General features: G+C 36.1%; 2 protein-coding genes and 1 pseudogene across 2 annotated transcripts; 1 reads left to right on the top strand and 2 right to left on the bottom strand.

Annotated features, from left to right (window-relative positions):
* Positions 1-13,291: 13,291 nt before the first annotated feature.
* LOC113305992 lies at positions 13,292-14,875 on the top strand (annotated as a pseudogene).
* Positions 14,876-15,137: 262 nt separating this feature from the next.
* On the bottom strand, positions 15,138-16,632 carry LOC113301297. The gene is made up of 5 exons (XM_026550066.1): positions 16,315-16,632; positions 15,957-16,115; positions 15,715-15,804; positions 15,436-15,555; positions 15,138-15,326 (listed from the first exon to the last, which is right to left on the bottom strand). The coding sequence occupies exons 1-5, from the start codon at positions 16,486-16,488 to the stop codon at positions 15,282-15,284; spliced, it is 588 nt and encodes a 195-aa protein (XP_026405851.1). The 5' UTR covers positions 16,489-16,632; the 3' UTR covers positions 15,138-15,281.
* A 7,139-nt stretch (positions 16,633-23,771) lies between these two features.
* LOC113305991 lies at positions 23,772-25,131 on the bottom strand. The gene is made up of 5 exons (XM_026554982.1): positions 24,954-25,131; positions 24,484-24,722; positions 24,239-24,331; positions 23,945-24,159; positions 23,772-23,784 (listed from the first exon to the last, which is right to left on the bottom strand). Exons 1-5 carry the CDS (start codon positions 25,129-25,131, stop codon positions 23,772-23,774), a joined length of 738 nt encoding a protein of 245 aa, XP_026410767.1.
* Between the last annotated feature and the right edge of the window lie 634 nt (positions 25,132-25,765).

Here is a 25,765-nt window from a genome sequence, read left to right as displayed (position 1 = left end):
TTTTTACTATTTGGTCCTGCAGATTATGGTTTGGTCCTAGGGTGACATCATGGATGATGTAATTGTCATCTTGTAGTGGCGAAAATACCCTTTTGGGACCATTACATCATCCATGACGTCACCCTAATATATATATATATATATAGTCAATTATCAAGAGAGAAGATATTATTTTCAGATTTACTTTCTCTCACCTCCATATTTTCATATCTACTTTCTCTCTCCTTGTTTTTTCTTTTCTCTGCAACTATTTTCTCTGCTACTGTAAAGAAGATGAAGAGAGAAATAAACTGCTGATGTTGATTAAATGATGAAGACGACGTTTTTTTATTTAAGTTGTTGTTGATGTTGTTTAAATGAACTGCTGCTACTGTTGATTAAATGATGAAGACGACGATTTTGATTTAAGTTGATGTTGATGTTTACAGATGAAGAAAACGATAGAGAAAATGATCGATTTAAGTTTCAGGTCTCTGTTTGATTTTTTTTCATTTTTTTCTTCTTGTTTAATTTTTTTCATCTTGATTGATTTAAGTTTCGGATCTATGATGAAGACGACGTTTTCAGATCTCTGTTTTCTACTCGTCTTGAAGATGAAGATGATATTTTGTTGCTCGTGTTGAAGATGAATATGATGTTTGTTGTTGATGGGTGTCGTAGGCTCAAGAAATTAATAACTTTATTTCCACATAATTAAATAGTAATATAATGGAAGTAAGGATCGTTCCCCCGAAGAGCGGTGAGTTTAGTTGTCAAAGTGTCGCAAAAAGGGGGGTTTTGTTTTAAACAAAATAAATAATCAAAGCAAATAAATGTGAATTGTAATCAATAAATAGAGATATGAACGAGGAATCCTTCTTCGTTAATAAACCGTCAATGAGTTATTATACTTTCCAACTTGTCGTTAATCATAGATTATCACCAACCACGGAATAACAGCTAGCTCAGTGTTGTTCCCTTAATTCCTTTTATCACTGAGTACGGAAGCTCTCCAATACCAGATTCTATTCGTCTAAACCACCTAGTAGTAGCTCACTCAAGGTGTAATTTGGTCGAATGCTTTATCTTTTGTCAATTTATAGGTTGATCCTAGTAGTTAGACTCTTAGCTCAAGGTCCACTTTCTAGTGTTGTTTATACCCACAATCGCTCCACAGAATCCCTCTGTAAGGTTTTGTGTTCTCTACTTGTGTAAATGTTATTCGACGATTACTTATTTCCCAACTCAATACTAGCAATATATTGAACCAACAAATCAATTTAGTTGGCCACCTAAAAAATCTATCAATCAAACATAAATATTCAATATAGTAAAAAAAACGATAATCATATGAAGAACTTCAAAGTAGATTAATATAATAAATCAAATATTGTTTACAACTTAGAATTCATCCTCAATCAACAGGTTCTTAGCTTCTCATGGATGTAGAAACATCCATGATATACATATGAGAAAATTTAAGAGATATCGTTACGATTGAAGAACCTCTCCGAAACCTTAGATTTTGCTCCGTGTGATCTTTCTTCTCTCCAAGCTTACAATTTCGTGACTTTTTGATATCTCTCATTTTACATAACCTAATACATTTTCATAGGTTTACATTGCTTGGTCTTCACGTATTTAGTTCGTTCAAGAACCCGACCCGAAATAACGACCCCAAGCATGACCTTAGGCCTTCACAAGTATACATACCCATTTTTATATAAGTATACGTAGCTCAAATTCCAGCGGAAATTTTCGGAACTAAGGTATGCGTACCCGTTTGCATACTTTATTATCTTCGGTATTCGATAAAAAGCTTGGTCACAACTTCTTCGTACGAACTCGGAATGACCTCATTCTTTTTGAATTCTTTTTATATTTCAATTCTATTCAAAATGGTGATGAGAAATCCTTAATTTGAATGAGTTAAGATCAGTCTTTAGCCCGTCTCTTGATTTTGAGCGTTTTGCTCCTTTTCGTCGCACTTCTTCCACTTCTCATGGACTTGTGCACTTGGATACTTGGAAAACTTCTCTTCCTAGATATTTTAAGCACTTTGTAGATCTTGTTAGGATGATTCACCTAATAGAGTCAAATAAGAGAAAACAAGAGTAATAATACGAAAATATAAAAGAATATAGCTATAACAAGTATGGAATAGACACTAAAATCATATGAATTATGCACTTATCAAATTCCCCCACACTTAGCTTTTTCTATTCCTCGAGCAAACTAAATAAAACTAATCCTAAATACAACAACTCCATGTCGTTGAGAAAACGGTTACACTTAGCTAATGCAACATGCTTTTAAACCCCTAGGTGTCCCTAGTGGAGGAGTTATAGTCTCGTGAGGTTTTACAAGAAGTATACCCACAAAACCTACTCCAATCTCTCGCCTTAGAAGAACCACTAAGGATACACGCAAAATATAAAGCCAAATAATTAGTTTGCATAAGTTTTTTAGCTACAAACATCCCACATACATTCCAATCATCAAACACAAGCAATTACTTATGTGTGACATTCAACCTGATTGCAAAACTCTACTAAGATAGTCATTGTACTTGTTGCAACGTTTATCACAATACTCGCATACTGAAATCACATGGATAGATAAGAAAATGGAAATAAAAAAGTGAAGTGCGCAAATGTTAACTAAAGTGAAAGATGTTACCCACAATACTTGTATGAATGTCGTCAAAGGATTCTTAGTTATAGCGCAATAGTTGAGAGAAGCACCCGTTTAACTTGACCACATGATTAGATACTCTAAGCGCATGTTTCCTTTCAGCAAGTATGTGATAGTTGCCTTGGATCCTACGTTTCATGCTTGTTTAGGCGACGGGGACAGGGACAACGTTTCACACGTACTGCTATCCAAGCATCAAGAACCTTATCAATAGTCTTTTTGACTTGCTATATAATGATGATATGGTTTTTATTTTCATCGACTACATGATTAGATTCTCTAAGAGCATGTTCGTTTTCAGCAAATACGTGATAGTTTCCTTGGATCCTGCGTTCCACGCTTGTTTAGATGACGGATACATGGAAAACGTTTCACACGTATTGCTATCCAAGTGTCGATAAATAAAGAGGATCTTTATACATATATATATTTTTTTATTTTTTTATTTTATTTTTTTATTCCGGATCACTCTTTCTGAGTGTAAGACAATTGTCTATGGGGCTTTTATATACTCAACCAATGATTACCTTGCTACAACATCCACAGCAGTATCAGGATCTCGCCAAATCACTTTAGAGAAACATATAACTTCAAAAATAAAAAGAAAGTGATTCAGTAGTGATTAATTGCGAGGATGAATCTTTCAAATGACTATCATAGCTGAGTTTCGCATTCAATTATGAATGTATATATTTAAGGATTTTAGAACGATAAAGTGGAACTCAATCTACAACCGTAAGAATGTTTTCAACCTTAAAAAGGTTTAGAGTGTCATCCTAAGTAGCTCATAATTAACTCCAAAAGATGAAGTCTCAAGAATGCAAGAAATTAAAGAGTATTATTTTTTATGTGCTTATGCATATAGTATGACACTAAATGCACCGCCACATTTAAACCCAACATTGTCCTCAATCTTCAAAACCGAAAATTCTGATTTCTGACATAACAGCCCTGAAAAACTCAAAAACTGTACCAATGGGTAGGGAACTACGAAAAACATCCTAAACGAAGTTGTTCGACTACATATTTTATATAAAGTGTCAAAAGGGTGCAGTGTTTCGATAAACGTTATGACTTTTATGGCCTCCGAAATGACTGACATGCAATCTGAAAAAGTTTTGTAAAAATACCGAAACTCAAATGTCCAGGCTTATGGATCCAACTTAATAGACTCTGAATTCATATTTTCTTTTTGTAAAAGAAATATGAGTATGTCCTATTTAAAATTTGGGGTCAACCAATCAAATGGGACTCTATATGAAGTCTCGAGAGCTACTTTCGTGCCAAGTGCACAGTCAGAATTTTCTGACGAGAATTCGTCAAAACTTTCATTATAGACATAGGAATTCGTAAAATCTAAGGTGGAAATGCAAGAAATGATATTCAAAACTAATAAAATTAAAAACAAAAGGGATAGAGATACAAAACCGATGGGGTGCCTCCCATTTAGCGCTTTGTTTAACGTCCTCAGCCCGACTTGGCATTCCAACTATGCTACTCCTCCAGAGGGAGTAAATCACGAAGCTCAATTTCATCCATGTTCACCATAAGCAATGTTTTCATAATATGGTTTCAATCTATGAACGTTCACTTTTGAAGTTGTCCCATCTCTAAGACTAGAAATTTCAACTGCACCATAAGATAAAACATTAGTAACAACAAACGGTCCAATCCATCTGGATGCTAGCTTACTAGGAAATAGTTTAAGACGAGAATTAAATAAAATAACTTTTTGTCCCACAACAAAATCCTTTTGATAAATCATCTTGTCATGGAAAAGCTTCGTTTTTTCTTTGTATATACGAGAACTCTCGTAAGCATCATTACGTATCTCCTCTAGCTCATTGAGTTGTAGCTTCATTTGTTTCCACGCATTGTCATAATCCATGTTGTACATCTTTATTCCCAATATGCCTTGTGTTCAAGTTCAACCGGAAGATGACAAGCTTTGTCGTAAACCAACCGATATGGAGACATACATACGGTTCTATATTCCCAAAGCGCATCATTAAGCTTATAACTCCAATATTTCCGTGTAGTGTTTACGGTTTTATCAAGAATGGATTTAATCTCACAGTTTGAGATTTCGGCTTGCCCACTAGTTTCTAGGTGGTATGGCGTACCGACCTTGTGTGTTATGTTGTACTTCTTTGGTAGAGCATGTAAGGAAAATAACAAGTCTTCGTCGCTGATAACCACTCTTGGTGTACAATGTCTAGAGAAAACATATTACTTCACAAACTCACAAACAACTTGAGAATCATTAGTAGGGGTGGATTTAGCTTCCACCCATTTCGAAACATAATCCATATTAAGAAGTATATAATATTTTCCATAAAAATTGACAAAAGGACCCATAAAATCTATGCCCCACACATCAAAAATCTCTACAGTGAGAATAGGTTGAGTGGCATTTGATTTCGAGCACCTAGATTTCCAGTTTGTTGGCATCTATCACAAGTTTTGCAATATGCATCCTCAAATAGGGTAGGCCAATAAAATCCATTTTCAAGCACTTTGAAAGCGGTATGTGTAGAACCAAAGTGACCACCACATGCATAAGTATGACAAAAAGTAAGAATAGATTGAAATTCGGAATTAGGTTTGCACCTGCGAATGATTTGATCAAAACCGTATTTCCACAAGTAGGGCTCATCCCACACATACTGCTTGGCTATTTTCTTAAGCCTAAGCTTTTGAAAATTAGACATTGTACTAGGTACTTGTCTTGTCACCAAGTAGTTCACTATGTCCGCGTACCAAGGTGTTGAATCTTCAATTGAGAAAAGTTGCTCGTCCGGAAAACGATCTTGTAAAGGAAGTTCTTCTTTGGAAATAACAAGTCTACTGAGATGATCCGCAACAGTATTTTCAACACCTCTTTTATCCTTAATTTCATAAACAAATTCTTGCAATAGTAGTATCCACCGTATAAGTCTTGGCTTAGCTTCTTTCTTCTTTAATAGGTACCAAGTGTTGCATGATCGAAATATACAATCACCTTTGTACCCACCAAGTATGATCTAAATTTTTCTAGTGCAAATACTATAGCCAAAAGTTCTTTCTCGGTGGTAGAGTAGTTGATTTGTGCATCGTTTAGGGTTCTAGATGCATAATAAATCACATGAGATAGCTTGTATACTCTTTGATCCAAAACGGCTCCAACTTCATAGTCACACACATCACACATCAATTCAAATGGCAAACTTCAATCCTGTGACTTGATAGTGGGTGCAGTTGTCAACAGTTCTTTCAATTATCAAAGGTATCCTTGCACTCCTTATTTAAGTCAAAAATAACCTCTTTTCGCAATAATTTGCACATCGGCATTGATATTTTGGAGAAATATTTGATAAACCTTCTGTAAAAACCTGCATGACCAAGAAACGAGCGAATCTTCCTCACCGAAGTGGTATATTGTAAGTTTTTTATTAAGTCTATCTTTTCTTTTTCAACTTCAAGCCCCCGAGAGGACACAATGTGACCAAGCACTATGTCATGGTTTACCATAAAGTGGCATTTCTCCCATGTAAGAACAAGATCAGTATCTATGCATCTTTTAAGCACAAGTTCAAGATTTTGTAAACAAAAATCAAATGAATCACCATAAACACTAAAATCATCCATAAATACCTCAATGATACGTTCCACATAGTCAGAAAATATACTGACCATACATCTCTGAAAAGTGGCAGGTGCATTGCAAAGACCAAACGACATCCTTCTATATGCAAACGTTCCAAAAGGACGAGCAAAGGTAGTCTTATCCTGATCCTCCGGTACAATAACAATCTGATTGTACCCCGAATAACCGTCCAAAAAGCAATAATGTGAATGTCCTTCTAACCTCTCTAACATCTGATCAATGAAAGGCAAAGGAAAGTGATGCTTTCGAGTTGCGGCATTAAGCTTTCTATAGTTTATGCACACTCTCCATCCTGTTTGAAATCTTGTAGGAACAAGTTCATCATCTTGATTTCTAACAACAGTGACACCTGATTTCTTAGGCACTACTTGAACCGGGCAAACCCATTTGCTGTCATAAATTAGGTAAATCACCCCCACACTTAGCAATTTGAGGATCTCTTTCTTCGCCACCTCCATCATTAGGGGGTTAAGCCTATGCTAAGCATCACGTACAGGCTTAAAATCATCTTCCATTAGGATTCTATGCATGCACATAGATGACTAATGCATTTGATATCAGCAATTGTCCAACCAATAGCTGTTTTGTGCTCTTTCAGAACCCTAAGTAGACGTTCTTATTTATTGGGCTGAGGTTCTTTGTAATAATCACCGGAAGATCTTCTTTATCACCCAAGTACGCGTACTTTAGGTGGTCTGGAAGCGGATTCAGTTCTAGTTTCAGTGCCTGCACAATAGAAGGTAACGAAACCTCATTAGTTATGGGTAAAAAAATATAAGAAATATTACTCGGTTTAGCTTCTTGTAGTGTTGTTAAGGCACCACACATATCCACCAATTCTTCGGCTAACTCAATATCTGATTCGGCTGTCCGTGAACATCCAAGTCAATGTTATTTCGTAGCACAACTCCAAGTTCATCTTCACTATTCAAATCAAACATTTGTTGCGCTAACTAACCAATAGCATCAATGGAGAAACCGGAGTGAACATCACTAGGATAACGCATGGTTTCAAAAATATTGAACCGTATGATATCCTTATAAAATTCCATAGTGAGTGCACCACTATCAACGTCAATCTTCGTCTTTGAAGTTTTCATAAACGGTCTCCCAAAAAGTAACGAAGTAGATGAAAAATTATCTCAATTGTGCATATCCACAATGTAAAGATTAACTGATTCACTTGAACTAACACGTCCTCAACGACTCCCTTAGGATATATATTAGACTTGTTAGCCAATTGAATAGTAATCTTTGCCTCTTTCAAAGGTCCAAGATTCAAAGAATCATAAACATCGGCTGACATAACACTTATGGAAGCTCCTAAATCAAGCAAAGCACGCTCAAATCGTCGGTTACCAATAGTCACCGGTACTGTCAAACCGCTAGGATCTTCACACTTTGTAGGCATCTTCTTAAGTAACATAGTTGTAGAACTTTCGCCCACCTGAGTAATCTCATTAGCAATCAATGTATCGTTTCTTGTACACAAAACCTTCAAAACCTTGGCATACATAGGTACAATTCTGATGGCCTCAATAAATGGAATGTTGATGTGTATCTTGCTGAAAATATCCATGATCTCCTTGTCTTGAGCTTGCTTTTTCGACTTGTCAGAACGACTAGGGAAAGGAGGTGGTATGGTAAAAGTGGTAACCGTGTCCTTAGGTTGTCCGTTTGAGGTTGGCTTTTCCTTTGGGATGGTTTTCTCCTCTACTTCCTTTTTGATGTCGTTACTAACCTCTTTTTGTTGATGTGGCTCTTTAGTTTGTCTCCCACTTCTTAAGGTTACTGCCTTGACATGCTCTCTTGGACTCACAATAGGTTGTGATGGGAGTGTTTTCAACGCATGAGCCTTCATAAGATTCATATCAGTTGCTAATTGCCCCACTTGAGTCTGCAAATATCTAATAGTGTTATCACTTTTTAACTGATTCTGTTCGGCTTTCTGTATGGATTGATCAGTTTTCTGCTGACTTTGTTGAAACATAGATGAAAGACCTTGCATCATGGTAATCATCTTCTCAGAGGCGTCCTCCTTTGGAGCTTGTGGTTGCGGTTGTGGTTGGAATTGTTATTGAAAACCACCTTGTCTCGCATATGGATTAGGAGCAGCAGCTTGCTTGTTGGCATAAGTGATATTAGGATGATCTTTCCAACCAGGATTATAAGTATTAGAATTTGGATCATACCTTTGCCTTTGATTAGGAAATAAAGCATTAACCTCGGCCTCCTCTTCGTATGCTGGAGCAACTACCGAAGCTATACGATGAATCGCCTTTTCAATTGTGCTTAACCGGTGCTCTGTATTTGGATATTCTCCCATATCGCTCACTCTTCTAACATTTGAGTCGTGCCTTGTATAAAACTGTTGCGCATTTGAGGCCATACTCTCAATCAAACTAGTTGCTTGCGAGATTGTCTTCTCAGTGAGTGAACCACCAGCAGCTGCATCAATCAAATTCCGTTGTTCTAGAAGCAGTCCTTCATAGAAGTATTGAATAATGAGTGTTGGGGATATGTTATGGTGGGGACATCTTGCCACTAACTTTTGTACCTATCCCAGTATTCATAGAGAGACTCCCCAGTAATCTGAAGAATGCTACTAAGCTCTTTACGAACAGATGGTGCCTTAGAAGTAGGAAAATACTTCTCTAAGAATATATTTTTCATCTCAGTCCACGTTGTAATACTCCCTGGAGGAAGGTAATACAACCATTGTTATGCTGAATCTATTAAAGAGAATGGGAAAGCTTGCAACATTCCCGTATCACTGTCTTCGGTACTTTGCCTAAGACTTGTCATCTTTTGTTGAAATTTTCGAAGATGACGGTTCGGATCTTCACCTGGAAGTCCCTTGAACTTTGGTAGATGATGAAGTAGATTCGACTTCAGTTCCACTGGGTTAGTGTTTGTAACACACAGTGGTTGCGAATCTAAGCATGGAGATGTCAACTCTCGCAGCTTCCTCTCCTGAGGCGGAGGTGGTGGAGGATTTGTACCGTCTACCATCTCTTCTGAAACTTCTTGTTGCGTTTGCTGACGTGCTTGTAGAACTGTTCCTCTACGAGTTTGAATACCGCACCTCTGGTAACCCCAGTCTTTCGGTGCCAAAGATTAAGTACATGAAACCACAAATCTAGAAAACAAAAAAAAAAAGAAAAAAAAAGAAAAAAAAAGAAAAAAAAAACTAAAAACAAGAATAAAAAAAATAAAAATAACAACTAAAAGCGAGCGACTGCTCCCCGGCAGCGGCGCCAAAATTTGATGGACGTCGTAGGCTCAACAAATTAATAATCTATTTCCACGTAATTAACTGGTAATATAATGGATGTAAGGATCGTTCCCAGGAAGAGCAGTGAGTTTAGTTGTCAAAGTGTCACAAAAAGGGGGTGTTTTGTTTTAGATTTTAAACAAAATAAATAATCAAAGCAAATAAATGTGAATTGTAATCAATAAATAGAGATATGAACGAGGAATCCTTCTTCGTTAATAAACCGTCAATGAGTTATTATACTTTCCAACTTGTCGCTAATCATAGATTATCACCAACCACGGAATAACAGCTAGCTCAATGTTGTTCCCTAAATTCCTTTTATCACTGAGTACGGAAGCTCTCCAATATCAGATTTTATTCGTCTAAACCACCTAGTAGTATCTCACTCAAGGTGTAATTTGGTCGAATGCTTCATCTTTTGTCAATTTATAGGTTGATCCTAGTAGTTAGACTCTTATCTCAAGGTCCACTTTCTAGTGTTTTTTATACCCACAATCGCTCCACAGAATCCCTCTTGTGTTCTCTACTTGTGTAAAGGTTATTCGACGATTACTTATCTCCTAACTCAATACTAGTAATAGATTGAATCAACAAATCAATTTAGTTGGCCACCTAAACAATCTATCAATCAAACATAAATATTCAATATAGCAAAAACAAACGATAATCATATGAAGAACTTCAAAGTAGATTAATATAATAACTCAAATCTTTTTTAAAACATAAGATTCATCCTAGGTGTTTAGCTACTCATGGATGTAGAAACATCCATGATATACATATGAGAAAAGTTAAGAGATATCATTACGATTGAACAACCGCTCCGAAACCCGAGCTTTTGCTCCGTGTGATCTTTCTTCTCTCCAATCTTACATTTCGTGACTTTTTGATATCTCTCATTTTACATAACCTAATACCTTTTTATAGGTTTACATTGCTTGGTCTTCACGTATTTAGTTTGGTTCAAGTACCCGACCCGAAATAAAGAAATAACGACCCAAAACGTGACCTTAGGCCTTCACAAGTATACATACCCGTTTTTATACTTGTAAAGTATGCGTACCTAAAATTCCAGCAGAAATTTTCGGAACTAAGGTATGCATACCCGTTTGCAAACTTTATTGTCTTCGGTATTCGATAAAAAGCTTGTTTTGGTCACAACTTCTTCGTCCGAACTCGGAATGACCTCATTCTTTTTGAATTCTTTTTATATTTCAATTCTATTCAAAATAGTGATGAGAAATCCTTAATTTGAATGAGTTAAGATCAGTCTTTATCCCGTTTCTTGATTTTGAGCGTTTTGCTCCTTTTCGTCGCACTTCTTCCACTTCTCTTGAACTTGTGCACTTGGATACTTGGAAAAAATCTCTTCCTAGATCTTTTAAGCACTTTGTAGCTCCTTTTCGGATGATTCACCTAATAGAGGCAAATAAGAAAAAACAAGAGTAATAATACGAAAATATGCAAGAATAATAGCTAAAACAAGTATGGAATGGACACTAAAATCATATGGCTTATGCAATTATCAGCTGCTCGTGTTGGTGATGAAATCTTTTGATCTTGATGTTTTGCTGCTCGTGTTGAAACCAAGATGATGCTCTTTGTTTTGCTACTCATATTGAAGATGATGTTTGATGCTCGTATTGGTGATGAACTCTGTTGAAGAATCTTGATTTTGATGTTTGCTGCTCATGTTGAAGATGAAGACGATTGTTGTTCATCAAACATAACGAACTCAGATCTGATGTTGTTGAAGAAGATGATGTTGTTGCTGTTCATTTTTACGAATGAACTCTGATTGCTTATAGGTTTTCTTAAGTGTTCATTCGAAAAATGAACTCTGTTTTTTTTATAGGGTTTCTTAAGTATTCATTCGAAAAAATGAACTATGTTTTCTTATAGGTTTTCTTAGGTGTTCATTTTACAGAATGAACTCTGTTTTTCATATGTGAGTTAGTTTGGTTTTATTAGGTGTTCATTTGAAAGAATGAACTCCGAAGTTCATCAGACAGAATGAACCGCTACAAAAACAGAATGAACTCCTGTACGAAGATTTTTCACATGTGATTTAGTTTGGTTTTATTAAGTGTTCATTCGAAAGAATGAACTGCGAAGTTCATCAGACAGAATGAACTGTTATAAAAATAAGTAAACACAAGTTGAGGTTTATTAAGTGTTCATCAGACAGAATGAACTGCGGAGTTCATCAGACAGAATGAACTGTTACAAAAAATAAGTAAACACAATTTTTTAAGGTTTATTAGGTGTTCATTTGAAAGAATGAACTCCGGAGTTCATCAGACAGAATGGACTGCTACAATAGATAAGTAAACAAAAAAATTTAGGTTTTATTAAGTGTTCGTTTGAAATAATGAACTCTGGAGTTCATCAGACAGAACGAACTACTACAAAAAAAATTGGAATTAACACGGAAGGGTACTTTGGTCCATTTAATATTTTTAAATAATTATGGACCAAATGCAAAAGGTGTTTTCTGAAAGGACCAAACTGACTTGGGACCACCTAAAAAAGGACCAAACGATATTTTTCCCTATCCTAAATTTTCAGTAAGGACTCGGATGAATGTCAGATATTCGGTTATCTATTCACTGACTCAACCGTACCCTCCCTGGTCAAACGATAGGTAAATTGAAACCGTCCCAGTGTAACGGCGGGTAGATTATGATCGCGATTCTCAATGACAGGGGCGGATGAGGCAATCACCGACCCACCCTACCCAATATTAACCGTGTAGGTAAAACTTTAGTTATTTTACCGAATTGGACTGTGCAGTTCTTGGCTTTTCACTGTGTACCCAAAAGATCTGCGCGTGTTGTTTTACCTTTTCACATTTCAGTTGTTACGTTAAACTTTTATAAGAACCTGCCTACGGATGCTTTTTGAAGCTCCATTACCGTCTTGCTATATTTGTATTAGACCTGAATGCATCGGAAGTCATTATCCTTGTACAATATGTGTTCATAAGGCCCCTTCCTATGGGTGTGGCAAACATGAATGTTTGCCATTTAAGCACCCACTATAGAGCTGGCTAATTGGTAAACTGACCAGGTCAAATTTGCCACCGAGCAGGCCAGGTCAAGTTTCCACCGAGCGGTTTACACCACTTATTAATTGTTTAGTCGTTTTTTTTCTTCTCTCCTACCTTTTAGTTATTATAACCGATTTTTATTACAAGAGGACCCCACAAAATATTATATAATCCTTAAAATTTAATAAAGACCCCACCAAATATAAATAACTAATTTTTTTATTGATAAGGGACCCACAAAACACAATATAATATTCTATTTTAATAAAATTTGTCAGTTTTATCGTAATGAGGAAACTAGTTTGCCATGTCATGTGGCATGACAAAACAATTTTTTTACTAGTTCCCATATGAACCGGCCTAAGTGAAAGCAGAAGCTCATTAAAATATTTTTATAGGTTGCTCCTTATCAGTTTTGTTAACCGGTGTATAAGTTAGTAAAACCCAGTCTGGGAAATTATTTGTTGTGACTCGTCTAATTTGAGATCTGACTCGTTGGAATTTGCTTTCTCAAGTTTTCGTCTCACAGACCGCATATGCATTGCGATGATGAGACGAGTTGATGTAAACTTTTGAGCAGAACATATGTCCGATCCGATCCGGTTCAAGCCAAAAGTAGAAGGAAATGATGTTCTCGGCTGACTGAATGTTCCTGCCAAAACCACGTCTCTTCAAGAGACAATCATTCAACTTTCTTGCATCATTTCATCCCCTGAAGTCAGCTCCTTCATTACTGCCATCACCAAAACCTCCACATCTTTCTCTTCTTGCAGACAAGTGTACTTCAATGAACCAACTCAAACAAATCCATGCTCAGATGATCGTCTCTGATCGCATTCATGACGATTACGCTGCAAGTCGAATAATTTCATTTTGTGCTCTTTCTGACTCGGGCGATCTTAATTACGCGCTAAAAGTATTTAACACTACTCATGCACCTAATTCTTTTATGTTCAATACTATGATTAGAGCACAAGCTAGTAGTTCAAACCCATTCGAAGCTATAATTCTTTATATCAAAATGAGAAAACTAGGTCTTATACCTGGTAAATATACGTTTCCATTTGTTCTAAAGGCTTGTATTAATTGTTGTTCGCTAAATCCCAGCAAACAGATTCATGCCGATGTTGTAAAGTTTGGGCTGGAGTTGGATATATATATCGTTAACGGTTTAATTAGTTGTTATTGTATTTGTGGCGATATGGGCGCTGCTCGAAAGTTGTTCGAAGAAGAACCTGAAAGGAAATTGTTAATATGGACTGCCATTATTAGTGGGTATGCGCAAAACTTTTGCTCGAATGAGGCTTTGGCATTGTTTGATCAGATGCTTGGTCAAGGAGTTGAACCAGATGCTGCGACTTTGTCTTCTGTTTTGTCTGCCTGTGCACGATCAGGTTCTTTGGAGATGGGAAAACAGGTTCATGTTTATATAAAAGAGAAGAGAATTGAAGTGGGTTTGATCCTGGGACTGCTTTAGTTGACATGTATGCCAAGAACGGGAGATTTATGTGGCTCGAAGTTTGTTTGACAAGATGGCGGAGCGCAATACTGCTTCTTGGAATGCCATGATTTGTGGGCTAGCTGTTCATGGGCATGCTGAAGAAGCTTTTCGACTGTTTCAGGAGATGCAGAAGGCAAAAATCGCTCCGAATTACGTTACATTTGTAGGGGTTTTATCTGCTTGTTGCCATGCTGGTTTGCTCGAAGTTGGTAAGGAAATTTTTCTTTCCATGAAGAGGGTATATGGAATTGAACCCGGAATTGAACATTACGGGTGCATGGTCAATCTTCTCGGCCGAGGAGGGAAATTAGCCGAGGCTGAGGAGTTGATAAATGGGATGCTTTGTGAACCTGATATTGTTGTTTTGGGAGCTTTGCTGGGAGCATGTAAGGACCACGGGAATATCAAAGTTGCAGAGAAAGTGGTTAAGAAGATGCTCCATATGGAACCTCAAAATCATGGGGTTTACGTTCTTCTGTCTAACATGTATGCAGGCGCTGGAAGTTGGGCTGACGTGTTGAGGCTTAGGGAGGAAATGAAAGATGGAGGTGTGAAGAAGATACCAGGGTGGAGTTTGGTAAATGGTAACAAGTAAGATAAACATACTTTAGCAGGAAATAAGGACCTGATTCACTAAACAAAAATAAGGCTCGTTTGATATGTGAATCATGGGAAGACCACATAAACGAGTGACGGGTTGCTGCCTCCTGATTGCTAACTGGTGCACATTCTAACCAGCGCATCTTGTCATTTTGATTGTACAACTGCTTTGTGGTTGTCATTCATGTACAACAACAGTACGGAGTTGATTTGCCTCTGGAATTTCATTTTCAGTGTTCTTTCTATGTTAAATACAAGTTGATCTGGTCCTCCTTTTGTTCTTAAGCTGGTCTTCTGAAACTTCGGAACCATGTTACCGACGCAGAGATGAGATAGTCTAAACAAAGACAGAGAAAGTAACTACAGAAAATGTGTACAATAAAGTTCTATGTATTCTAAGATTTTTTAAGATAAATTGAACAAAATTGTACGCATACATGGTCCAAACGCATCACAAACCAGACTTACAATCTCTAGCAGCACTTGTCACCGAAAATTTAAAGATCTGACCTCTAATTAAAAACATCTTGACTAACTATAGTATACTAGTTTCTTGAGCTTGTCCGCTAGAAGTCCCACCCTAGAAAAGAAATGTCACAGAAAAAACAATGGCGTGAAAACGGCTGAAATAGAGTGTCTTACATATCAGACGCAAACAAGTGAAGTAAGTAATGGTGTTGAATGTTTACCGTATTAGACAACTGATCTCTTATGCAATACATGGATTTCAGCATTGTTTGTAGAGCGTCTTTTTCCACTTGGAACTTCACTTCAGTTTCACCTAATACAGATTGTGTATCATCTAGGAGCTGCAGTATATTTGAGATATGAGTTAAGAAACAATATAACAGATTGCACCACCATTACAGCCTTTCTACAGATTGACTATCAGTAATGCTCTAAACCTGTAATATTCCTGACTTAACCGATGGTTAACGTATTGCAACAACCACTGCATAATCAAATACCTTCAAATTTATAACTGCAGCAGGATCTGTTGATTCTGTGTCATGATCTGCCATGTTCCATGTCATTGTCTTTAAACGAGGTAAAATTCCCTGGATAAGTATTTTCACACAAAAACCTGAATAAGCTTCATTTTTTCTAAACAAATGTAATGTCAAAATCCCAACAAATACATTGTCAAGTCACCAAATTGAAGCTCAAATGCAACATGGCAAGCACTGTTCTTCGGAAAATTTTGGCATACCTGATCCTTGTATTCGTCATTTCTCCACTCTCCTTGAAATTTCTGAAATAGAATCGTTAATAATCTTTGTAATTCCGGTGAAACTTCACGAGGAAACAGCTTTTCAATATCATTTTCATTGATACATCTTCTTATCAACACTCTTAAACATGCCAATAGCTGCAGAACAAAAAACTGAGCATTAGAAAGAAAAAAATCCCAGCAACCCCGATGCAAGTGGGAATCGAACCCAGACTTCTTGATACAATTAGCAAGCCTGAGCAAGGTTGGACACGTGCAACAACCCTAAATTCAAAACATAAACCCTAAAAAAGTTACCAATAAAAAAAGTGGGGAAACAGAGGGATTTAGTAAGTACTGGATCAAGATCGTTTGCATGGTCAAGTTGGAGCATATCTTTGATAACATCACGATCAGTTGAATCAAGACCAGTTTTTCTTGTTCTCCATAGAGCTTGAAATATGTATTCGATTGATTCCTTGGAATTTGATCTCATCAATAATGGCAGATGTCCCCAAAGTGAATGTTCCATTAATCTTACAAATAAAGGAAATTCAAACCAAATAATGAAAGAAATTTAAAACCAACTGAGTTTACCTGGCCCTAATTTCAAACAGAGACTATCGAGTCTTGAGTTCAGGTTATCCCAAGGGGAGTGAAGAACTGAGCTGAGGAGATAGTGTGTCGGGCAGCCTCTATCAATATGGACGAGTGTCACTAACATTCAGTTCCTTTTACAAATTTCTTTTCTTTTTTTTAAATTGGGTTTAAAGCCAAAGGGCCATTCATAGTCGGTTTCCGCACGGTTTCTAGCCAAACCAAAATCAATGTTATTGGTTTTTAAAAATCTAAACCAAACCAATTCATTAACCATTGGTTCGATTTTCAAATGTATCCAGTCGGTTTGGGTTTGTCTCAGTGGTTTTCGGTTAACCGATAATTATGTCAATTTCCTGAAACGGACAATTCAAATGTTTAATAAACAAAAACCTAATCAAATTCAACAGTCAATAAATACTTTGTATAACCCTCAATCAAATCAATGAAATCATATTACACAGAAATCAGATCTGGTGTTTACACCAATTTACAGACAAAAAAAAATAAAAAATATCAAAAACAGTTAAAGCTTACTCTAAATCTAGAGATCAAAAGAAGATCTATAGTATATTTTAATTTAGTTATTGACAAACAAAAAATAAGGAAGATGGGAAGAAGAAAGTCGAATAGCAGCAGTAGCCGCCATAGTTGAGGGTGGAGAAGGGAGGCGACTTAGAGAAAGTGAAAGAGAAAGAAGGAGAGTATCATACTGAAATATTAGATTTAGGGTTTCTATTTATCCTCTAAATCAATGGGTAGAATCTAATACTTGTAAATCAACGGTGGAGACTAAGTATAAAAATTAATCGATTTTCCAATGGTTTTCGGTTCGGTTTAGAGGTCAAACCAAACCAAAACCAACACTATCGGTTTTCCACTTTCTAAACCATAACCAATTCATCAGTAAATGGTTCGGTTTGGTTTCTTCCTAATCGGTATGGTTCGGTCCGGTTCTAGTGGAAAACCGAAACCATATTCAACCCTACTTATATTAAAGTTTAAACCTCAAAGAGGTCTACTACCTACAAGCCCAGGTAGCTAGGAAAAGAAAGAGAAAAAAATCCTCCACCCCGACGGTGACGAGTTTCGAACTCAGGTCGCTGGTGTCATCACCCAACGACTTTATCACTGTACTACAGTGACATCTGCTTCTTTTTACAATTTAAAAGACCAATTATTATTTTTATTTTATTATATATCCATGGGATAGTAAAATGGGAAAATTAAGGTTAGGCCCCTACCCATAATATCAGGCCCCAGGTTAAAAGAATTTTAAAACCAAGCCCTGAATTAAAAATAACTTTAATTAAAAGTGAAATGATAAATTCGTCTCAAGTATATATGTGTTCTAACCTACCTTTCTCCCGTTCAGAAACCATTATTTCTTTTTCAGGAGAGAGAAAACATATTCAGATCAAAAAAACACTAAAAAATCAAAAAATCTTGTTAAAATCAGTTGCAAAACACAAATCGAAATCAAAACTATTGATCATCTGCTGAAACGCTAAACCCTAAATCACAGAAACAGATCGAAAATCGTTAAATCAACATTTTCATATTCAGTTTCAAAATTGAAAACCAAACCCTAAATCGCTGAGAAGATGAGAGGAAAGAGTCTGATGATGAAACAATATGTATGTTTTACTTTGAATCTATTAGTTTTGATTCTTTTGATTGACGCAATATTTTTTTTCTTTTAAGAATCAGATTTATGGTTGCAAAACCCTAGAAACTCTAATTTGAAGATGTTTGTCTACGTGTTTGACTGATTCAACTGCGAATTAAAATCAACTAATTTGATTTTCTTACTATTTCAACAACAGATTCAGGTTCGAATTAAAATCAACTAATTTGATTTTCTTATGAAGATGAATGGAAGAAAGAAAGCCCCTGAAGAAGATCCAGCAATAACAGGTACTAAGATTCAATCAACTAATTTTCCCTTAAGATTTACTATTGGGGTATGTGTTTGTGATTTTGCTTGTGATGATCTCATGTTATGCTTGTGAATTTTGCCTGTGTAACTATATACAAATGAGCATGTGTAACTATAAGTTATGAGCCCGTGTAACTATAAGTTACACATTCAAAAATCTCACCAGCCACCACTGATACTATCAGTTACACATTCAAAATATCACCACTGACTTGTATTGTGGTTTGTATCTAGCTTTAGGTTGTGTTTAGCTTCTGTAACTTATAGTTACACATCCAGAAATGGGGTGTGTAAATTGAAGTTACACCTTCATATACATGTGTAAGTTAAAAGTTACACCTTATAGCATGTGTAATATTAAGTTATACAACACATTATAGCATGATTCAATTTGTGTACTTGGCAGATACATAATCTTTGTAACATGATTTTGATTTCGCAAATTAAAAGAGTGTATTTGATAAGTACAAAACTTACTCATTCATGTTGTTTTGTTGTGTGATATGTACAGGAAAGTTAAGACATTTGTTCAATGCAATTTTGGACTTGGTTAAGGAAGTCAAACCAATTGGGCTATCGCAAATAGCGGAAAAGTATCTTAGAAAAGCGTCATACGGTAATCTAGTGATGTTGCATTATGACGATTATGATGTTAATGCTGCTAAGAAACCGAAAAAAATCTCCACGAACAAGCACAGGGTTGTAAAAATGTTAAATTGCTTTGATCGAGATGGTGAGACACCCTATTCTTTCAAATTTAGATATAAGTTCATACACTCTAAACCGGTGAAGTGTGCTGGTATACTTTCAATGAAAAGGATTGGAGGAAGAAAAGGTCAGAAGCTGTTAGAACGGTTTACTCTAAGTAAATTAGATGAAAACACCTTATTCAAAAAGTATTTCTCTGATATCGGAGACACGGCACATGCAACAGCAGTGAACAAGAAGAAAATTATAGAGACTATAAACATGTGTTGATCAAAAACAAACCAACGCGACTTGATGATGAACATGTAGTATGTTTGATAGGTTTGTATCTTTGTTGTGTCCTCTTTTTCGGAGGTATAAATGCTAGCTCGGTGAGTGTTCTTGTCGAAACTTATGAAACTGTGCTCAAGGTCTCCTGGCCTGATTTAGTACACGAGTATTTGTTTGAGAAGATGCTAAATAATTATGATTCTCCTTCAAACGTAAAAGCTTGTGTGCCATACCTACTGGTAAGGATGATAGTTTTACTCGATTGTTGTTCAAGTAGTTTGCTGGTACATTGTAGATCTTTTTTGCTGATGGACTAACCAAATTGGTAGACTGTTGTATGTTGCAGATCTTGTTTGATGAGCACACACAAGAAGGCCTAATCCCAAAACTTCCAAACAACGAACATAAGCTCTCAAGAATTGGCAGGTGGAACGTGCAAGTGATATCAGATTTCATATCTTTAGAGTTTTCAGTAAGTGTTTTGTATTACTTGAGTTATATAGTATTAAGTTACATATGGAATTAGTAGTTACAAGGCCAATTTTGTCATGAAGACGAGCTTGTGTAACTTAAATTTACACATGTAAAAATCTCACCACTGAGTTCAATTTGAACAATGTATATAGCTTGTGTAACCTTAAGTTACACATGCAAATGAGATCGTGTATCTTTAATTTACACATGCAGATCTCACCCACTGAATTATGTATTTAACTTTTGTAACTATAAAATATACATGCATCTGTGTAATAAAAAGAAGATGTAACCTATCCATCTCTTAAATGCAGCCAACTGCCAGCTTCGTAGAGGAGTTTTCACAGCTTAAAAAAGAGCTTGGGATATCAACTGTGGTACCAAGCAAGGACCAGTTGATAAAACGTTTGCGAGACAGAACGATTGAGAATGGAACTCTGAAAAAACAACTACTAGCAAACAAAGAAAAGTATGATGCAGTGGAGCACTTTCCAGAGGAGGGATGACAGAAAGGGACCTTTCCAGCACTCCATATTTCAAGATGCACATTATTAAAGAAATTGGTGTTGAACCTTATGCAGTATCCTAGGAACAGGCTATGCAATAATAAGATGGTGGGAAAGGACATGGAATGACTGAGCATCAAGCAACTGGTGTTGATCATAATAAAGAGTCTGAGGAAGAGAATGAGGAAAATGAAGATGACGGGGAAACTTCCTTCCAACAAGAGTGTAAGTAGTTGTTCTTAGTACACTTTTTTAAATTTGACATCATCATCATCATATTAAATAAATAAAAAGTCGTTATATTGTTTCTCATTTTGATCCTTGTGCAGTTCCATATATCAGTTTTGAAGCTGAAAATACTCCAAAACTTTTGCAAGGTCAAACAGCTGGAGAGGAGGGCAAAACATCTCTCAGAATATATAGTTCTAGTGTGAAGAGTGTTACAGTTCCAAAGAAAAAGCCCTCATTTTCTTTGGTTTTCACATACAAGCCCACTCCAAAGAAAAATCCCACTCCTGCATATGTTGTTGATCAGTGGCAGAAGGAAGCCAAAGAAGAAGGGGACTTCTAATGACGAAACAATGATTGTAGTTCCGGAAGAAGATGATGGAACAATGAGTAAGGATGTGGAAGGTTCTACAGTAACTGAAAAGCTGGAGGGCTCTCCAAAGTAGACAATAATTGAATATTTCAATACACATCCCAAAATGTAAGTAAAACTAACTGAAACTGAAGAACTTATGCTTGATTCTGTTATGGTATTTAAATGTAGATTTTAATGTTAAATGTTGTATCTTATTACTTGATTCTATTATGGTGTTTAATTGTTTCTTTTTTCTAATGTAGACACATTACTTGGATGGAATACAAAAGCGACGGTAGCCCGCTCTTTGATATAACTGGAGAACTTATGCTTCAGCTTACCAAGAAAGAATAGAACTTGGAGTCGGAATTCATTGATTTATACATTATCATGTTAAGGAGAAAGATGAACTCAAACCCCGGGTATGAAAAAGCGATATTCCTCTTACCGAAAGCATATATAAGTACTTCAAAAAATTTAAAATCTTTTTGTATGTAACTTCAAAAAAGGTTATGAAACTAAAAGTTACACTTTATTGCATGTGTAACTTTAGGTTACACATTATCTATGCTTTACAAATAAAATGTGTGTGATATTCCAAATGGTTTGCAGAAATGTATTTTGGACAACGATGGTGATTTCAAGAGATTCTGGATTCCTAAGCTTGCTAAAGACTTTGCTGAGTACCGCAGCCCAATCTGAATGTTCGAACCAATGTGTAACAATAGCACACACTACACACTACTGAAGTATGACTTGAGAAACGCTGAACCTTGGTCCCATATGAGCTCGTCAGGTATTGCGAACATCAGGAAAGAAAACTTAAATCAAGCCTAGTTATATGCAGCTGCAATAAATAGAGAACTGACACTCCGTTGTCCTCTCAGGGTAAATCCAAAGGCCAAAAACCTTGGCTCGCCCAAACAAGGTTTATTTCCTGATTGTCTTCTATTTGTATGTTGTTAGATGAAGTGGAGGATGAAGAATGACCCATTTGACAGTTACACACATAGACCAATGGTGTCGGTAAAGGCTGAAAAGGTAAACAGCATGAGAGCAAGCATGTTTTACAAGATTTTTTCAGATCCATCCAAACTGACTCAATGAACATGTATGTAAAGCGGTTCCTTGGATTAAAAAAACTTTTATACTTTTGTTAGCTAAAATCCGCTATTATACTTGCAAAACATGTTGTTAGAACTTTTATACTTCCTCGGCTAGTAGATCTTTAAATAAGTAGAAAGTTATATTCTTTTTGTTGTTTGGAAAAGTTTAATCATACTTGCTATAATGTATTTTTAAAACTAATTAAGTAGAAAATTATCTTTTTTTTTGTTGTTTGGAAAAGTTTAATCATACTTGTTATAATTAAGTACAAAGTTTTTTTTTACTGTTTGGAAAAGTTTAATCATGTTGATGTATATTGCGCTTGAACACATGGTTAGCAAAAAAGGTTATGTAATTTAAAGTTACACATGATAGTGGAATGTGTAACCTGAGGTTACAGAATGTGTAACCTGAGTTTACATATGCATTTGTAATGTGTAACCTGAGCTTACATGTGCGTTTATAATGTGTAACTTATGGTTACACATCCATATTTATCGAGTGTAAACCAAAGTTACACATGCATTTCCCTACTGCTCAAAAGATACACACTGAATAAGAAAATAAAAATGCGTTTCACCCGTGTGTTTCATAAAATACAACTTGAATAAATACTCCTTGCACATAATCAATTTGTTGCAGAAAATAAAAGTTTGGTCCATGCAAACCGACATGAAGAAACCTAAAAAAACAAATAATCCAAGAGAAATAAAAAACCACACATAAATCAATGCTTGCAGAAAATCTAGGGGGTGTATACTTCGGAGGCTTCTTACAACCTGCCCTGTTGTGACTTTCTTTCGTGCAATTGTTGCAATGAACTTTCTTGTTTCCTTTCTTTTCACCTTTACCTTCAATCCTTTTCCCTTGGGGTCTACCTGGTTGTTTCTTTAGGCTGGCTCTAATGGTGACCCAAGATTCAACATTCTTGGGTCACACACATTATCAAAATTCAACGTCCAAGCGGGAATTCAAGATTCAAAACAAAAACGCTATTTGAAATGGCATCAGACGCCATTTCAAATGGCGTCTGATGTATCAACCATTAGATCTCTAATAAAACTACGAATCCAACGGTCTATATAATCCTGATGTTTGAATTTACATAAAGTGTTTTATAGACGCCATTTGAAATGGCGTCTGGTGCTTTTTTGGGACGCCAACCCTAATGGTTTCCTGGTGTTGATTCCATCTCACGCTCAACGAAACTGAAGAAAGCTTGTTTAATTCAAGCTAATTGCGACACATAAACGACACTTTGAGGGGAGGAAGTTGAATCTTACCTCCCCATTAGAGCCACCCTTATAATAGACGGGTTGATGGTGTTGTCTTCATGAATATCAGCAGGCTTGTTGTAGTTGGGATTCGGTTGGATGCCATGCATATTAGTCTTCCTAAAATAGTCACTTGTAAAATACGGTGAAATGAAGTCGGTAGCTTCACGTTTAATATTGTGTATGGATGCAAGAGCAAGAGCACGAGCACAAGGAAAAACCTATACGCGCCACTTTCAAAAAAAACAAAACAAGAATATAAACAAAACAAAAATCATAAAAACATACAAAAATCAGTTACACATGCATATACAGGATGTCTATCTTGTAGTTACACATGCAAAATAGGATATGTAATTAGTAGTTACACCTGCATATACAGAATGTGTATCTTGTAGTTACACATGCAAATAAGATGTGTAACTAGTAGTTACATATGCATGTATCTAGTGTAACTAGAAGCTACACATTCTATATCCTAACAAAAAAATAACATACAAAAAAAAAAAAAAAAACATAAGAAACAAAACCTTTGACAGGTGCAAGTCCAGTGTTCTAGGTCCACTCTGTGAGTTCTTTCGCTAAAAACTTCAAACACGGTTGGATTAGCCACCAATACTTTCCAAGCCAAAAATTCATCTTGAAGATACTCAAGCCTTTCCTCATACTCGGGAGTTAATAGAATCATCATCTTAGAGCCATCATCACGACGTCCTGCCAGAATTACCATTATTTTCATCCTAATCTGAAGAAAAAAACTAATGAATGTACAAAGTGAAAAAATAAGAAACAAAGACAAAAAACAGAAAAAGCACTCTACTAACCTGATCAAGAAGAGCAGATGCATGCATTTTCCTGTGAACCAGAATCCAGCTATTGAATGATTCTCCTACTAGTTGTGCGTCTATACCGACAACCTTTGGAAATAGGTATTCGCATATTATTCAGGTGGGATGTCATCTATGTAATCAGCCATCCAATCGCAATTCAAATCTATGATTTTCTATATGGCCTTAGCATGCTTTTCAGGTGAGAGTGCATATGTCGCTTCTTGTAAATGGTCGAGCACAAGCGTATACCTAGGATCTGAGTCAGTGATGGGCAGATTATTCTTCAAATGATAGTAGCAGTAGCTATGGTATGAATCTGGAAAGAAAAGTGGAATACCATGTAAGAGACCTTCATGGTGATCCGAAAGGAAGGTGATTGGCCTCCCTTCACCAACAAGTTGAGTCAAATTTCTTAAAAACCACTCCCAACTGTTGTTATTTTCAGCGTTGGCTAGTGCCACAGCAAGTGGGAAAAATCCTACAAGTGTGCAGAAATAAAAAAATAATAAGTTGCACAAAAACAGAAAACTATGTGTAAACAGAAGTTACACATCCTAACTAACTATGTAGTACAAAGTTACATATGCTATTCCTAAATGTGTAACTTAGAGTAACACACTAAGGAAACCAATGTATAACTGAGAGTTACACATGTGTAACTCTCAACTATCTGTCAGTTACAGTTGTTCATGAAACATAAAAAACATACCTTTATCACCATTGATCCCAGTAGCTTCCATCAAGCAACCTCTGAATCTACCAGTAAGGAAAGTAGCATCCAAGTAGACCATTGGCCGACAAAACCGATACGCTTTGATGCATGCATCAAATGAGATGAAAATCCATTGGAACTGTTTCTTTGCAGGATCATATTCAAAATCTATCATACTACGTGGGTTTGTTTCCCTTATAGCATTAATATATCATACCAAGTGTGAGTATGACTTCACATCGCACCATAAATGGACTCATAAACCTTTTCCCTACCATTATAGGCCTGATAATACTCCATATTAATTCCATAGTTGGTATGGAAATCATCAGCAATTTTCCTTGGCTTCTTATAAGGATTTTTCTGAACTTCTTCCTCAATCAAACCAGACGTGAAGCTGGTTGAGTATTTTTGATTCAAACCAGCACCACAAGTGTACTCAGGGTTATATGCCCTGACCTGAAAAAGTTCATACAAAATATAAAAAATCAACCAAAAACCAATATGGTGTAAAAAACATCATGTGTAAACCAAAGTTACACATACTATACAACAGAACTGTAACAAAACACTACATATGCTAACAAGCAAAGATAACAGAACACATAAACCAACCTGAAACATTTCGTTCCTTTCATCAATAGGAGCTGCATGAAAATTCCAGTCGCATTCTTTTACCGCACACTTAGTCGTGAACCTAGAATGTTAATTGTGTGTTAAAACCATGTTGAAACCAGTGCGAAGACGGTACTTTGTGTAAGCAATACTGACCTCCTTAACTCCTTCAACAAACACATGACTAATCTCAC

This window comes from Papaver somniferum, chromosome 8 (genome assembly GCF_003573695.1).
Source record: "Papaver somniferum cultivar HN1 chromosome 8, ASM357369v1, whole genome shotgun sequence".
NCBI lineage: Eukaryota > Viridiplantae > Streptophyta > Magnoliopsida > Ranunculales > Papaveraceae > Papaver > Papaver somniferum.
Note: the sequence above shows the minus strand (reverse complement) of the source record. Positions and strands in the feature narration are given on the sequence as shown.